Here is a 16816-nt window from a genome sequence, read left to right as displayed (position 1 = left end):
ATCAGCCGCTAACAGCCTCCCTGTGACCCCGAAGGTTTGGCGACACGTCGTTACAAGAAGTTATCAACATGGAGAGTTTGGTGCGGCTGAATTCCTACTTCGAGCAGTTTAAGGAAGTGTTGCCTGAGGATTGTAAGTATTTCCTCACTTGTGGTCGGTCTCACCGATCATCTTGTGTCACCTTGGGTGTGCTTCCTGGCCTTCCTGTGCTGCCCACCTTGCTCCCTGCCCCTGCGGCAGCCCTTCCACCGCTCAGGCTGCCCGCCCCCACCCAGAGGACTGCCGCAGGCCTCAGGTGCCCCTTTCTGACCTCTCCCCACCCCCACCCGCCTCACACAGGGCTCTGCCACCCATCTTAGTCACTTGCAAGCACTGTGGGCAGGAAGGGGGAGTTCTGTGCTTGACATTTTGGGGCGGCCAGTTTCCAGTGATACAAGGCCCCAGGAGATGTTAAGGTGGCCCGGTGATGAGGCCAAGGAGGGGCGCGGCTACAGGAGCAAAACCGCATGGGCATGAGCCTCCCAGGGTGGGGCCTCTGACCGGCTGGCGCTGTGCGCTGAGCACAGATCAGGAGTGTGGGATAATGAGCATAGGGTCCCGTGTCCACCAGGTTGAGGTCTTGTGCTGGACACTGTATGTGCTGCTAGGCCCCAGAATTGCACGTATTTGGTTTTGATTTGGGGATTTAGGCACCATGCTGTTCTCCTTAGCCATGGCCTGGAGAGTCCTCTTTTTCTCTGATGATCCCCATGTCTGAACATCCCAAGTTTATCAGGGGAGGTGGCAGTCTGACTGATCTTTGGTCTGAGGGGTCCTGGAAGCACCTGGAGATGTCATGGTGGCAGAGGGAGCTGCTGGAGGGGGTGACCCTGCCTGGGCCACTCCAGGTCCACCTGCTGGAGGCGCCTGCCCCACATCCCCAGTGATAGCCAAGCCCATTCAGCGGTTGAGGCCACTGCCCAGTGTCCTCCCTCCCTGGGGGAGGGTGTGTAGACTGGGTGGGTCGCCTCTGTCCTCCCTCCCCTCCTGCCCTGGTGGCTCTATGTCTGCCTTGGGCCCTGGGGGGAGCTGAAAGGGGCTGAAGTGAGCGAGTGCCTTGCAGGTGAACTGAATGGCAGTGAAAGGCGTTGCGTTCTCCCCACATGTAGCCGGGTCCAGGCCCCCATACACCCTGTGTTCTTGCTTAAGTCACACTCAACTTCCAGCTTCAGCCAGAAACTTCATTTTGCCATTTCTGAGCCTCACGGCTCCCTGGGCTGTGCTCAGGTGTGGCTCCAGCTCCCAACGCCTCCTCCTCCTAGGCTTGCCTCGCTCTCGGAGCCAGACGTGCCTGCCGGAGCTGCTGCGATTCCTGGGCCAGAACGTCCATGCCAGGAAGAACAAGAACGTGGACATCCTCTGGCAAGCTGCTGAGGTGCGCCTCACAGAGAGGAGGGCGTCGCGCTGCTCCTGCTGCCGTGGTAACCGCCACAGGAACAGCACACCCAGCGGGCAGGAGCGGAGCGCGTGGGGTTCCGCTAGGACACGGGAGAAAGACACTGCGGTGTCCCCAAACTCGCAGATCCTGGGAGTTGCCTGAGAGGTCATTCCTTTCCGGCTGCCTGGATTCTGATAAGTTTGACCCGGAACCTGTCCCCGGGCAGGTGATGGCCAGGCTGACGCGAGTCCTCACCCTCAGAACCTGCGCAGCCAATACCAGCTGAACCCGCTGCCTCTGTGTCCCCCAATAGGCCCAGAGGAGACCGTGGTGACCTTCCCGGTCTTCACACACTGTTTGTCGCACAGTGTAGCTCAGATCTCCTCTTTCCCAAGCACTGAGCCCTTCAGACATGCCCTCGGGGTATCCTGTGCGCCTGGTGCTTGCAGTCCAGCCGTTCATCCCGCCACACTCCCCGTGCAGCACTGGGGCCCGGTGGTCACTGGGACTCACAGGTGGCCCCAGAGGCACCACAGCTCCCTGCCTGGCTGAGCCCAGGGCCACTGAGAGCTGGGCCACTGCCCTGGTGGAGAGCCCCATGAGCAGTTGGGGGTGCCCCACAGCTTTGCAGACAGGGTGGGTGCAGAGAGCTGCCCCACCTTGTGTGGGAACTGTGGCTCTTTTTCTCTTGCTACGTAATAGAAAAACTACCGCCCAGAGCAGTGCTCGACCATCCCTGCGCCAGGTCCAAAACGCAGGCCACCCAGCCCATATCTTCTGTTCCCACCAAAGGCCCCGGCACAGAAGCAGGGCTCCTAGGTGGGAGGGCCTGAGGGACCCTCGGGCATCAGTTCTCGTTGTCCACCTGGCATCCCATGGGGGACAGACGGGTGGGGGCAGCAGTGTCAAGCCTCTCAGGTCCTGGGCCCTCCCTCCTCACTGGGACCAGAGCTGCCTCCTTTTCTGAGTCTTGTTTTTTTTTTTTAAAGCTTTCCCTTTTTATTTTTAAATATTTTATTGATTGATTGATTTTTGAGAGAGAGAAACATTGATTTACTGTTCCACTTATTTATGCATTCATTGATTGATTCTTGTATATGCCCTGACTAGGGATCAAACCCGCAATCAGAACAATGCTCTAACCCGCTGAGCTACCTGGCCAGGGCTTGGATCTTATTTATTTTCATTTGTGTGTAAGCAGGGGGTCCCTGGCCAGCCGTCTGGGATATCATCAGCCGGGTCCAATCCCTCACTTCCGGGTGGCAGGGCCAGCCAGAGCCTCAGGCGTCTTTTCTTGGACACAGTAATCAGACCACACTGTGCTCTCTGCTGGTGCCTCCCAGGGGCGGCCGTGGGTCGGGCTCTACTGGCCTGGGAAGCCGTCTGGGGCCACCCTCAGGCCAGCCCTGCAGGGGGTCTGGGATCTTTCTGGAGTCAGCGGGTCACAAGCCTGGCATCGTCCAGCGTGGGGGATTTTGCTTTCAATGCCACTGCTGTTCTCACATGCGGTATCTGGTCCCAGTCACGGACCCTTGCCTGGAGTCTGTGGCCAGGTGGTCTGGAATTCCCAGGTGTCCTTATCTTAGAAGTGACATGGTATAGAGTTGGTGCATATATGTGTCACATGGTGCACGTACGTGATTAATGTTGCTTCACTAAAAAGTATGACTATTTATACAAAGTGGCCTAAATAGAGATGGTCAGTGGGCTTACACGAGCTCAGATATGAGTGTGCTGCCAAATGAGGTTGCCATAAACTTACCCTTCTGTTTTAAGGCTTTCTGGATTTGGGGACTGTGTCCCGAGGATGGTACCTAGTGATGCAGAGGAAGTGACCCAATACATCCTTCCGGGGGGCGAGGGACGCCCTGAGTGTTCCTTTCCTAGCCCGGAGGGGCCCACCTGGGAGCCCCTCACGCGTGAGGAGGCACATAGGCCTCGTCCTGCATCAGGCCCCGAGCGAGGGGAGGATGGGAGAGGCCTGGGGCCTGTGGTCAGCAGGTGGCTCTCGGGCAGTGTTCTGAACAGGCCCCCATCTGTGTGGGAGAGGAGAGGAGAGGAAGCCAGAGAGGCCTAAGGCCCTGATGGGCTGGACATCCTCTGGCTGCTCTGACCTCCTGGAGCCGGTCCTTGCTGCTCCTCCCGCGTCCTCTGAGGGCCCGTACCCAAGGGTGAGGGATGGTGGTGTCGGAGTTGGAAGAGACTAGCCAGAAGGGCACGAACAGAGGGTCACCTCCGAAAGGGAGAGGGCCTGGCTGGGAAGGCGCCTCCTGTGGGAGCAGGTGCCCCAGGGCAGCCGGAGGGCGGAGGTGCCATGGCAGTGCCTTTCTCCATCACGGGGAGCAGGTGCAGAGGGAGTGGCTGGGCCTGGGGTGGAGCTGTGGCCACATCCTCTCTGGGGCCTTGGAGCCTCTGTCCCATGTGGGGCCTCTCGTTCTGCAGAGTCACCCTCTAAGCGTGGCTTGTTTTCCTGTGGGCAGATCTGCCGCCGTCTTAACGGGGTCCGGTTCACCAGCTGCAAGAGCGCCAAGGACCGCACGGCCATGTCGGTGACGCTGGAGCAGTGCCTGATCCTGCAGCACGAGCACGGCATGGCCCCGCAGGTCTTCACCCAGGCCCTGGAGTGCATGCGCAGGTGAGTGCGTGCCTGCCGTGCCCGCTGCCGCCCCCGCTCCCCGGCACAGGCCTCTCGCTCCAGCGTCATGCTCTGGTTTGACTTTGGAAAATTCACTAGCGTCTACGAAGTCAAACTACTGGCGCTCTCAAATGGAGACAGCGCTCTCCTTTCAGCCAAGGGAATGTAACGAGCTAGCAGCCTAGAGCAGGACTGCACCGACACAGGGAGACGCAGCTCTGGTCAGGGGGCGCCAGGGAAAGCCTTTGGCCCATGGCATCCCAGCACCTGCTTGCTGCGGGTGTGAGTTAGGCCAGAGTGCTCAGCATGCACCTGCTGCCACAGCATCGTATGTCTCCTTGCTCACGTGAGCGACGAGAGCTGTCTGCAGGTGGCACTGGTCTGCTCCGCTTCTCTGGCAGTCGACACAATTTGCTTTTTTGAGCAAAGTGTCAGATGAGTGCTCTGTGGTAAGGGCAGCCCCTGCCTGCCCGGGGCCGTGGCGACCTCGCCCTAACGGTGCTCTGATTCCGAGGCAGCAGGCGTGTTTGCAGGGTGAAACCGGCACTAAAGTCTGCCTGCTGCCAACCGATGCCGGGGAGCGCCCACCGCACATACCAAAAGAAAGGATAAGAAACCTGGTCTGTCTCCTTCGCTGAGGTCCCCAATGCTGTCACAGTCTCGTTTCCAGCTGTCACTCCCACCGAATGTCTGTGCCATCTGTCCTCTCACCAAGTTCTTTAAAGTGTTCAATTCTCTTATCCTTTCTGTATGTTTCTGCGCTTTGACCTTCTCACAGCGATGCACAAGTGCCATGCCTGAGCCCTGCCTCTTGATAACAGCACTTTGTAAAAGTGAAATTGTTCTGTTCCTGTTCTGCTTTCCAATCTCCTCTGCACCTCTCTGCCATCTCAGAACACACCTCCCTACCCTGAGCCTCGGGAAGCTGGAGGCTCTGCCCGTCTCTGACCAGCTCAGGCCTCAGGCTCAGGGCCCTGGTGCTTCCAGCCACGTCTGTGTCCTGGCACCTGAGAGCTGGTGGGAGGCCAGTCTGCTGACATGCAGACCTCAGCCAGCAAAGGAACAGGAGCAGTGGAGGGGGTGCCTGTGGTTTTCCGGGCGAATATTAGGAGCAGGTCCATTCAGGAGCAAGTGAAGCCTGAAACGTCACTGCAGGCAGAACAACTAAACCGACACATCGTGAGAGGCGGGCTTCCTTGGAAAAGCAGTAATGCTGGGAAGCAGAAGGCAGCAGGAAGAAGAGGCCCAGTAAGGGAAGGATTGGTTCCATAAGGAGCCGTGGACTGAGCCTGCAGGTGCTGAGCAGGGCCCTGACACAGGACACTCAGGGCATCACTCACCCTTGGGTCGCCGGGAGTCAGAGCCGACTCCGCGGCACAGAGCACACACCATTTGGTAGACCAGGCCTGAGCCAGGTGAGCAGTCGATGCGTAGACCTCTGCCCGGTGTTAGCCAATGAAAACAAGAATTCCTTTTGGCTGTATCTGAGCACAGAGGTCTCTGGAGGCCAGGGGGAGAGTGGCCTCCCAAGAGACAGGGACTGGCCCGCCCGGCGGCCTGCAGGTGCACAGCTAGTGTTACAGTTCACAACTCACGAAGCACTTTTTATTTCCTATCACATGATTAGTCAATATTCCTTATAGGAAAGTTAGAGTAGAGGTTGTTCACACACCAAAAAAATTTCCATATTCCCACTACTAACAAGTAACAGTGCTAATATTTGATACATATATACACTAATAAAAGACAAAGGTGCTAATTGACCGTGCCTTTGCTATGCCCTAAGCCATGCCCACTAGCCAATCAGAGTGACTTTATGCAAATTAAGCCAACCAAGATGGCGGCCAGCAGCCACGGAGCTGGAGCAAGCAGGAGGCTTGGTTGCCCCAGCGATGGAGGAAGCCAAGCTTCCCGCCAGCCCTGAGCCATCTGTGGCCTCCCCTAAAGGCAACAAAGTTTCAATTATAGAAGCTAAATAAATCCCAGATACCTGCTTCCAGCCAGCCTCCACTGGGAGCTTGGGTGGCTGGGGGCTGTGGCCAGCCTGCAAACAGCCATCAGCCCCTCACCCAGGCTGGCCACACCCTCATGGGGTGAGGGTCCCCACTGGGGGGCTTAGCCAGCCTGAAAATGACCCTCAGCCCCTCACCCAGACTGGCCAGGCACCCCAGCAGGACCCCCCACCCTGATGGGGCTGTGGGCAGCCTGCAAATGGCCCTTAGCCCCTCACCCAGGATGGCAGGCACCCCAGTGGGGACCCCCACACTGATGGGGCTGTGGCCAGCCTGCAAACAGCCATTAGCCCCTCACCCAGGCTGGCCAGGCACTCCTATATAATAAAAGGGTAATATGCAAATTGACCCTAACAGCAGAATGACTGGGAATGACTGGTCACTATGACACACACTGACCACCAGGGGGCAGACACTCAATGCAGGAGCTGCCCCCTGGTGTTCAGTGTGTCCCACCGGGGAAGCTCTGCTCAGCCACAAGCCAGGCTGACGGCTGCCAGTACAGCAGTGGTGGTGGGAGCCTCTCCCGCCTCCTCATCAGCGCTAAGGATGTCTGACTGCAGCTTAGGCCTGCTCCCTGCTGCAAATGGACATCCCCGAGGGCTCCCGGGCTGCCAGAGGGATGTCTGACTGCCAGCTTAGGCCCGTTCCCCCGGGGAGCGGGCCTAAGCCAGCAGGTGGACATCCCCCGACAGGTCCCAGACTGCAAGAGGGCACAGGCTGGGCTGAGCACCCCCCCCCCCCAAGTGCACAAATTTTTGTGCACTGGGCCTCTAGTTCTTTCATACATACCTACCTACATACATACCTACCTACATACCTGCATGCATACATACAGGTGTAAGTGTAGTTAATTCACACATTGGCTAACCAGCCCCTAAATAATACAGAAAACAAAACACACAAATACAATTATATGTGCAATTCTACCTTTTGTTTTAGCCTGCTGTTTATTATTTTTTTTAAAATATTTTTATTGATTTCAGAGAGGAAGGGAGAGGGAGAGGGAGAGAGAGACAGAAACATCAATGATGAGAGAGAATCATTGATTGGCTGCCTCCTGCACGCCCCACACTGGGGCTCGAGACGACAACCCAGGCATGTGCCCTGACCGGGAATTGAACCATGACCTCCTGTTCATAGGTGGACACTCAGCCACTGAGCCATGCCAGTTGGGCTTAGCCTGCTTTTTCCATTTAACTACCTTGTGAGCATTTTTCAGGTAAATAAATATAGACCTTGTCATTTTTAGTATAGAATAATTTACCCAATTGATGAGGTCATGGACTATTTAAGCTGTGTATGGTTTTGAGCACTTTATTTTACTTATTTTTTGTTAATCTTCATCTAAGGGTATTTTTTCCATTGATTTTTAGAGAGTAAAAGGGGGCGGGAAGAGAAAGAGAAACATTGATGTCAGAGACACATTGCTGGTTGCCTCCCACACACACCCCCACCAGGACCAGGAATCTAACCTGCAGCCCAGGTATGTGCCCTTGACCAGAAATCAAACCCACAACCCTTCAGTACGCATGTGACTCTAACCACTGAACAACACTGCCAGGGCCGTTTGAGCACTTTAAGTTATGTGTGAGTATACTTCTGTGTTTTCCCAGCCACATTTTTCCTGTTGATTTCTTAGGTTAGAAAGGCTTTAAGCCAAATTGACAGACTTGCCACACCAGTCAGACTCCCTCCCTGGGGGTGTTACCACTCCTGCCACCCTTCTAGGCGCTGCCGACCGCCGTAGGCCTGTTTTCTTTCCTTGCAGTGAGGTCCTGAGCAGGGAAGGCCTCCTGAGGGACAGGCACCATTCCCTGGCCTCCCTGCCTCTCTCAGACCCCACCCACCTCCAATGATGTTTGTCTTCTTAAAGTTTCTTGTTATGTTTCTCTGAATTTTCTGACATCTCTACAGTGAACATATATATTACCGTAATAATCATTTAAGAAGTTAGTAGAAACAAAATTCCATCCCGTTTTGCCTCCGCTCACCCCAGAATCCTCAGCACCAGCACCTGCTGCCTGTCCACCTGACCTGGTGGCACCTCGGGCTCTGGCCACATGCATTTGCTTTAAGGTGGCTTCCGTGTCTGCTTGATCCGGTGGGAAGATGTGTGTGTGCATACCAGCCCAAGGGGACTGAGTCCTCAGCCACTATTTCTGGCTACAGTGGTGGCCAGGCCTGGGTTCAGCAGAGAGCCCTGCACAGGCAGCAGGCAGCAGTGGCCATGCTCCCGAGAGAAGGAGTGGGTTTCGGGTCTCCTGCTTTCTCCCTTGTATTGGACCAGGTGGGAGAGGACAGCGTGCAGGCCAGGTGTGGGCGGTGGGGAGTGGGCGGTGTGAGGGACAGAGCTGAGGCTCGGGCACCTCCTCCTGGAGGCCCAGGGTGGGCAGAGGCAGTGCCATGCTACCAAAAGTAAACAGCCAGCTCTCTCAAAATTTGCCAAATTGGGGGGCATAAATATTCAAGCTATCAGGGGACGCCTTGGGCCAGGCGGTGGGGAGAGATGTGTACATTGCTGGTGGTCCCTCTGCCTCCAGCCCCACTGCAGCCCTCAGAGTGGGCCTTCCTACGTAGCCACAGAGATGCTCCGACTGCCCGGGCTGGGGGACCGTCCTCGAGTGCCCACAGCCCCAAAAGTGTCCCTGTCAGAGCGGCACTTCCCAGCAGGACCAGCCAGGCTTCCGCTTCCTCTGGGCAAGCCTAGGACGTCTGGCCTGCCCCTCTCCCAGTGGGCCCTCAGGGCCGCCACTGTGTCCCAGCCCATGGGCTCTGTCACTGTCACTCTTGGTGGCCATGCATAGGGCACTTGGTCCCAGAGTCCTGTGGTTCTGGCTGCCTCTCACCTCAGGCATTTCTCCTGGAGCACTCAAAGCGGGGAACCCAAATTTTCAGGGAAGCTAGGTTGGATGCCATTCTTGGGGACAATAACTTGAAAAGCTGGAGCCACTAGTAGCTCTTGCCTGCCACTGCTCAGCCTGACTGGCGGGTGCTCCGCCTGCGGTTGACAGTTGAGGTAAGTGGTCTTTGTTTGACCCGCTCATCAAGAGGCAGTGTGGGCAAGCTCAGCTGCCCTGCCCGCTCAGGCACCTGTGGGAAGGTCACCCAATGGTTCTTCATGCTCAGCTTGCTATTTGAGGTCCGTGTCTTCGCAGCATGTGAGCGCATGGCAGGCCGCATGTGCGTGGGCAGCTGAGAGCGTGAACATGGAAAACCATTCCGCCCGCCTACGTGTGTGTGTTCGGTAGACTACAGTACTTTTTCTTATTTCCACTTCTCTTTCTCTCCTTTTTCTTGTAACTGTGCTGGTTTTGTTTTGGTATTCCTTTCACACCCTTTTCTGTTGTGGTTTCATCCCTTTTTTTAAAATTTTATCTTTTGGTTCTCCTCTTTTTCCCATAATTTTGATAAAATCCATTGCATGTCTCTCTCTTTTTTCCTTATTTCTTTTTCCTTTTTCTTTTCCTTTCTCCCAAACCCTTTCCTTTTCACAGCATTGGAACACGGGAGGTAGTCACCCAGAAGAACTTGAGCGGCCTGGTGCCCATCCGAGACTTAAGACTAGACCCCAGCCTCCTCTGTTCCATCCCGCTGTTAGCACTGAGCCCCAATTTACTGATTGTGTGGCTCTTTCTGAGCATAGCTTACCTGGTGGCCAAATTGCGTTGCAAATGAATGACAGTATGAAAAATTAGTCACAAGAAAACACAAGTGCCAGAGTGTGTCCCACCACCGGGCACCTACCTGGACAGAGGGATGTGTCAGAGCGTGGTCTGCCGAGAGAGATTTCATGCCTTACCGTTTGCCGTTTGTTGTTTTGAACTGTAAATACCTGCCGAATATTTCACCAAGAGGACTTGTTTGTTCAAATTCTATAGTTTTCAGTGCTTGTAACATGTTCTCACAGTGCCCTGTGACTGCATTGTGTAGCTGGCCTGGAATCACTTGTACCTAATCTCTTACTTTCTGATGTAAAGCTATTTGTTACCTGTATCTCTCACATGCCCTGTTTCCAAGAGAAAGGAATTCTGTCTGAAAAGCGTTTGTATATTTGATACTATTCCTTAAATGTGCGCTGACCTTCCCTTTCCTTTTGAAGAGAAATGAGGACGGCAGATGCTTTGTAACGGGCTCCGCTGTGTGAGCCTCTTTGATAGGACCTGGCCTTCCTGCTTTCATTTCAAAGCGCAGTCCCTTCAGTTACAGCAGCAAACAGTTTGCAGAATCATCACATTTCCTTGCTCATGTTTATTATTTCCAGTGTGAGATGACAGAAGCTGTGAACGCAGTAGCACCTTGTACCAAGTGAGGCACATAAAATAACATCGCATGTGGCTTTCGATGTACTCTTCTACATCCTTAAGGACCGTTAAAGCGATTACGGGAATTAATGCATAGAGTAATGAAAGGCTGTTAAAGTTATACATGTTTATTTTTCTTGAAGTGGCATTCTTCATTTTAAAGAGCTTTGAATTTGGATGAAAGTCCAGACATCTTTTCTCTCCAGAAATCAAATGTAGTTAATAATGAAAAAACCAAATGTCCAAGAAAAATGACCCAAAAATGAGGCTTGCCTGTTGGGCAGTTGTGCCAGATGGAGCTGTGAGCGAGAGGAGTTACTTTGGTCTCTGCTATTAATCGTTCCTAATTTTAAGAAGGCCCTGTCCATAGCTGGGGTGACCTAACATCCGCGTTTGGCAGAAGGAGCTGTGCACCCGTGATGGTGACAGAAGGAACTGGGGAGCGTTCCACAGGCCCTGCAGGAGGAATGCCCAGCGGCTCTGTCTTCCAGCTCAGATGGTGTTGTGATCTGGTTTTGACCTCTGGCTGGCTCCACACACTGTCTTTTGTGAAAATGTTTTTTGTTTTTTTTACCATTCTAGAAAAATGAGTGAATTTAGAGAAGCTGGCTTTTCCAGAAACTTGGCACTCACACATGCACACAAACCCAGTCCCCACAGAATCTGGCCTCTCCATTCCGCCTCCCAGACTTCCAGAACTTATCCTGGGGGTTCTCTGTTTGGGCATCAGACCTGCATCTGGGTCCCAGGAGTCGCAGAAGCAGTTAGCAGCGAGTAACGAATGCAGATGGAGACTTTGATTCACGAACCGTGGGAGACGTTCTCACAGGCCTGCACACCCTTTCCCAGGCCTGGAGCACTGTGGCAGCTCCGGGGCAGGGGCACCCTGTGGGCGAGGGCAGGGGTCACACTGCCTTTTTTGGAACAAATGGGTGGCCGTGCTGTGGCACAGTTCCTGCATCCCTCAGGGGGTCTCCGAGTGCCCAGGGAGTGGCTGGGCACGTGTCCCTGGTCCCCAGGGTCTGAGTCTTTGAGAAGGACCTTGCCCACTTGCTCTCCTGCTTGTGATGTACATGACTCTTGTTCACTTTATGTGAAGGCGGGAAAGTAGAGCCCACACACGGCCCCAGGCACGGCTCTGGGGAGAGATCCGCATGCCCTGGGGTGTCGTGCCCTGGTGCTCACCTCTGTCTATAGACAGCCTGCCCTCCTCTTCCCTGGGCCTCCTTGATCCGTCTGACTCCATTGACTCCCTGGGGCCCACCGCACGGCAGGAAGGCTATGCCAGCAGCAGAAGCCTGGAGGCGGGTGGGGCTCTGGGCTGCTTCCTGCTGCAGTGGGTTGGGCATTAGGTGGAGGATGGGGATGGGAGAGGGCCAGCATTAGGGAGGACACCATCAGCCTAGGCTGTGGCTTGTTGGTTTTTGGAAGAATAGCTGAGAAAAGAGACTCTGTGTGCCCACCCTTCATGCTGAGTTTTAATCTCATGAAGGCCTTTTACTCATGAAATCAGGCTAAATATCTATCCAGATCTCTCCTGCTTTTGTGAGAAGTAGGCAGGATGAAACAAAGGGGAAGGTGGCTCAGGAAAGGGGCATTGCTGAGACTTGGTGCTGGTTTCCAGGTTGCTTCTAAGGTGAGGCGAGCGCTGAGGCCTGACCACTGGCGATGTCAGGTCCCTGAGACACTGAGGCATCCACTGCGTTCTGAGAGGTAGAGCCCACGGGAGGGGAGACCAGAGCTGTGTCTCGGTTCCATTCTGATTTTTCATTTAAAATGGATGTTCTCCAAAAGTTTATGGGATAATCCATTCAGCCAGTTAAGCCAGTAATTAGCATCTTTAATATATAAATAAAAGATAATGTCAAAGTTCCCAAATTATTCTTTGCTCCTTCAAAGCAATTTGGCATTGATTCTGATGGATGGCTTCTGAGAAGTATGAATATCCTGTATAATAAAAGGCTAATATGCAAATCGACTGAATGGCAGAATGACTGGTCGCTATGATGTGCACTGACCACCAGGGGGCAGACACTCAACGCAGGAGCTGCCCCTTGGTGGTCACTGTGCTCCCACAGGGGGAGTGCCACTCAGCCAGAAGCCAGACTCAGGGCTGGCGAGCTCAGAGGTGGAGGGAGCCTCTCCTGCCTCCGCAGCAGCGCTAAGGATGGAGACTATGTGGGCATAGAACTTGAAGCTTCTGTTGAAATGGAATTAAATCTTACCTGATTATTGGACGTAGACAAACACGGCCATCGTTTCCTCTAGGGCCTCCTGGGACGCCTGTGACACCTCACTGAGGCCTAAAGGCTCTGGGGCCAGGGAAGCATGTTTGAGTTACTAAGTTACTTAATCACAAGCAGGGGACTACTTTTCTGAAATACCCAGGCTTCTGCATAAAATTACAGTCTCACCCAAAATATTTCACATGTTCTTGAAAATGAGAATGTCATTTTCACTTTAAAAGGCTCAAGCACTTTCCAATAACATCTTTTTAAAAATGCATTATATAATGGTGTTGATACGATTGGAAATATTTTTTTTAAATCACTGTTTCTTGGTAACTGCAAATTTTACATCTCATAGGAGGGAGTTTTGTACTAAATTTGATAACTAGTTGATTTAATTGCTAGTCTTAGAAAATATCAAAGTAGTTAGACTGTGCAATAGAAAGTCATTTATATTCAGAATTGCTTTTACCTGTGAATTTGATGCACACTTTCCAGAGAACTCCCCCGATGCTGTCCTTCGGGACCATGAGGCCTGCCTGCGCACCTCATCCTCTTGCTCTGCATTTGCTTTGCACACTGGGTTACCATGACAACCCCCCCACCAAATGCAGCACCATTTCTCTATGAAAGGGCACCTGTGGGCTCTCACTGGCTCTTCTGAAAGGTGGCCACCCTGAGGGCAGCCCACCTGGAGAAGGTGGCCGGCTACCACCAGGGAACGTGGTGGGGTCCCTCCTTCACGACACTCCAGCCCCGATAGCCATTCAGACCCTCCAGGCAGCCGTCACCTGGGCCCACTGGACTGAAGGCTTTGCACTTGGGGGACAGCCGGGTAGACCAGCCTTCTCAGCCACGTGGCTTTGCTAACATAGAAAGATGCAACTTCTTCAAGGCTTTGGTAAGAGTCGCACTACTTCTTTTACATTTAATTTGTTATGTAACAGAATCTTTGAACCACCATAGAACCATGCAATACCTGAAACCATTAACTTTAAAAAACGTTTGCTTCCACTTACAGTGCTGCTTTCGCAAATGCAAAACTCAGCCCCACACACGCCCATCGCTGTGCTTCTTAACTGCCTTGTTCAGAAACCATCTTACGTGTGTATTGTTGCAAATAGTCTGGCACCCATTTAAATTAACCTTTTTTTTAATGCTATAAAAATAATCAGTTCATTTCATCTTAGTTTAAGTCTTTTCTTTTTTTCCTTTTTTACTGCTGTCATTTCTTGTGCTTGTTTTTTTCCCCAGTGAGGGTTGTCGAAGAGAAAATACAATGAAGAATGTTGGAAGTCGCAAATATGCGTTTAATTCCCTGCAGCTGAAGGCTTTCCCCAAGCATTACAGGCCTCCCGAAGGGACTTACGGCAAGGTTGAAACTTGAACACCCGGTGTCCTCTCTAGCTGTCATATAACAAATGTGGGGACCCTCTAGTATCACACACGAGTTCTTCACCAAGACCTGAAGGACTGGTTTTTACTTTTGTGTTTTTAAAAAAATATTTCACTAAGGAGTCTATGAAGCATGTTTTTTATTCGGTTGGAATTAGTAGGAGGTAATGTTGGCTCAATAGTGTGGATAGTAACAACTGCCCATTTAAACCGCCTGCAGCCAGAACCTCACAGATAGATGTCATGATAGTCACCTGTAGGTCTGAGATGCTAAGACTTTTTAAATGCCCACTTAGGCAGCTGCTCACTTATTTTTCTACTAAGTAACTCAAAACTGAGCATCGAATTACAATCTACTTTTAAAAAATCTGAATGTAAAACAGTAAATAGTAAACAGTTAAATCCTGGACAGACCAATAAGTGTTTTATGTTAATTCAAGTTTTGGGGAGAGGCTAGCTCTGGCTCAGGCAGTGAAAGCAGGTGGTTCTACTGAATTATCCTGTGAGGGCACAGGCGGGGCCAGAGTCGCAGGCTGAGAAGCAGCCGAGACAGACTTATGGGAAGGTAACCCCTGCAGAGCCACTCACACAGTGGGGGCCACTCTGTTCCTTTGAGTTCTGGAGCGGTGTGTGCTGGGGAACAGGAAGCCCGCTGCCTGCCTGTCCTCTCAACCTGCACCCTGGCCCCAGCCTGCCCGGGTGCAGGCCCCCTTCCCGGGCGCCCCAGGACTTCTCGGCAGTGAGGATTTATGTGTAGACAGTGGAAGCCTAAATCTTTTCAGAACAGACTTCCTTTTGTGGGTTTCCCAATTGTCTTCTAAAAATCAATACAATCATGTTTGAAGGTCTGATGAAAGTGTCTTTTAAGTTTGCAATAATTGTTACTATCTTCTCATTCTGTTATGTAAGGTGACTATTGAGAAAGTTGAAATTAGCTCTGAAAATGAGATGTTGAAAGGGATTAATGGGCCATAAAACAGGGATTTCATAGAAAATGATGTCTGGTCATCTATTATAAGATGATGAGTCTTATCTGCACATTAGCAGAGATTTTTCCTCAGTTTATATGTTTTATCAATTGTTTATTGTGAAATTATGTTCATATGTTATTTAAAAGGCTGTAAAAGAAATATATGTGGCACATTGAAGATGTTGATCCTAATGATTGGTGCACCCTTAGGAAATCCCTGTGTCTAAGATTCTGGGAACTATTCTTCATGCTCCTTTAGAAATGCCACTTGGAAACATGTAACAAACTTGGGCCTGGGGAGCTGAGGCACAGGCAAGACTGCCCATGGCAGGACACAGGGGTGAGCAGCAGGGAGGGTGCCACTCGATGGCCTTCCAGATCCCTGCCCACGTGGAAGCCAGTGCGCAGGCAGCGCTTGCCGTCTCCTGAGGCCCACGGAGGGGACGTTCCCACGGGTTGCATGGGGCCTGGTGTGGAGGACGCGTCCATGAGGGACGGCTGCAGCTCACATCGCTATCAGAGAAACCCGTGTCCACCACGCCCCCTGCAGAGGTGGGACCGGGGCAGGTTCTCTGGGCCCATCCCTGTTCAGTTTCCAATATGGCTGACTCAGCCTTTCACCTCTCACCGCTTCACCCGTTTTGTAATTTTTCTAGTATCGTTTATATTTTCATCTTTTTTTATTTTATCATCACTACTTTTTAAAATATTCCCTTGTCTTCTTAAATTAAATGCCACCCATATTTTTGTTATTGTTTGAAGAGCATTAAATACCTGCATTTATCAAAAGGGAATATAGCAGATGTTGAATCAACTGTTAGCAGTTTTGCATGGGGCACCTTTTTTGTGAATTATTTTCCAATTTTGGCTTCATATTATGCACATCATAAAACTCTAAGACTTGGTTAATTGTGTAGGAAATGCTCAGGCTCCAGAATCCCATCTGAGCCCTGCGGCTCCCGTGTGGCCAGCCTCCCAGGGCACCCGCCGCGCACTTACCACGCTCGCTCGCTGAGCAAGGCCAGTTGTCATGGTGCTGGCAGTGCCTGGGACACGAAGGAGCTTTGAGTTTCCAGGTGCACAAGGAAGGCAGTCTTCCGGCACCACAAAGTAGAGGTCCCGCCCAGTGTCCCTTCTCGGCCACTGAACGAGCATGGAGGCCTGAAGACCTGGCGCTGTGGGTGTCAGAGCACCTCAGCAGCTGCCTTTGGTTCCCTCTGAAACACACAAGTACCGTGCAGTACAGTTTCGTCCCTGCAGTTGTATTTGCCAAGCTTCGTGCACTGAAGTACCTTTATTTATTTGTTTTGGCCAGTATTACTATATATGAACATGTACCGTTTTATATATTCTTAGCTCATTCAAAGCCATGTATGCTATAAATGTGCTAGTCTTTAGAAGGATAATAAATAACTGACGAGAACATTAAACTTGGTCTTGACTGGCTCATTCTGTTGCATAGGAGGACGGGTTCTCTGGCCGGCATCTGACTGGACGATTATTAATGGGCGTTGCATTGCGTGCTTCGGTGTTTGTAAACGGGCCCATGAGAGACTTGTTTTATGACCGTTTTCACCCAATTGGAAGTGAAGGGGTATAGGAGGGTGGGACTAAGAGCATGGATGTCCACTTCACACAGCCCCAGGTACCAATCCTGTTGTCACGCCTTGGCTGGTGACTGAGGCTCTGCTTCCTCGTGTGGAAAGTATGGACACAACAGTCCGTCCTTCAGAAGGCAGTTGTGAGGCGCCCAGTTGTGAGGCGCCGTGGCTGAGTACATGTTAGATGTTCCTGGCCACGTCCATTGATATGGGTCACATCTTCTCTGGGTGCCTGGTGATCTGCTGCATCACTT

General features: G+C 52.2%; 1 protein-coding gene across 15 annotated transcripts in view; it reads left to right on the top strand.

Annotated features, from left to right (window-relative positions):
* Positions 1-16391, top strand: part of INPP4A (inositol polyphosphate-4-phosphatase type I A) — a 124171-nt gene extending 107780 nt beyond the window's left edge. For 9 of the 15 annotated variants that reach the window (XM_070429885.1, XM_070429890.1, XM_070429887.1 and 6 more), the window contains 4 exons: positions 35-132; positions 1302-1414; positions 3898-4052; positions 9562-13940. In XM_070429885.1, the coding sequence (XP_070285986.1) occupies positions 35-132; positions 1302-1414; positions 3898-4052; positions 9562-9742 (547 nt within the window). In that variant the 3' untranslated portion in view covers positions 9743-13940. Of the gene's footprint in view, positions 1-34; positions 133-1301; positions 1415-3897; positions 4053-9561 lie in introns of all 15 variants that reach the window. The other 6 variants (XM_070429897.1, XM_070429896.1, XM_070429892.1 and 3 more) reach the window with 2 other exon arrangements.
* The last annotated feature ends 425 nt before the right edge of the window (positions 16392-16816 follow it).

The sequence above is a fragment of the Myotis yumanensis genome, unplaced genomic scaffold, assembly GCF_028538775.1.
Source record: "Myotis yumanensis isolate MYYU_CA2020_CCGP unplaced genomic scaffold, mMyoYum1.0.hap1 SCAF_11, whole genome shotgun sequence".
Classification (NCBI taxonomy): domain Eukaryota; kingdom Metazoa; phylum Chordata; class Mammalia; order Chiroptera; family Vespertilionidae; genus Myotis; species Myotis yumanensis.
This window is presented reverse-complemented; position numbering and strand designations above follow the sequence as displayed.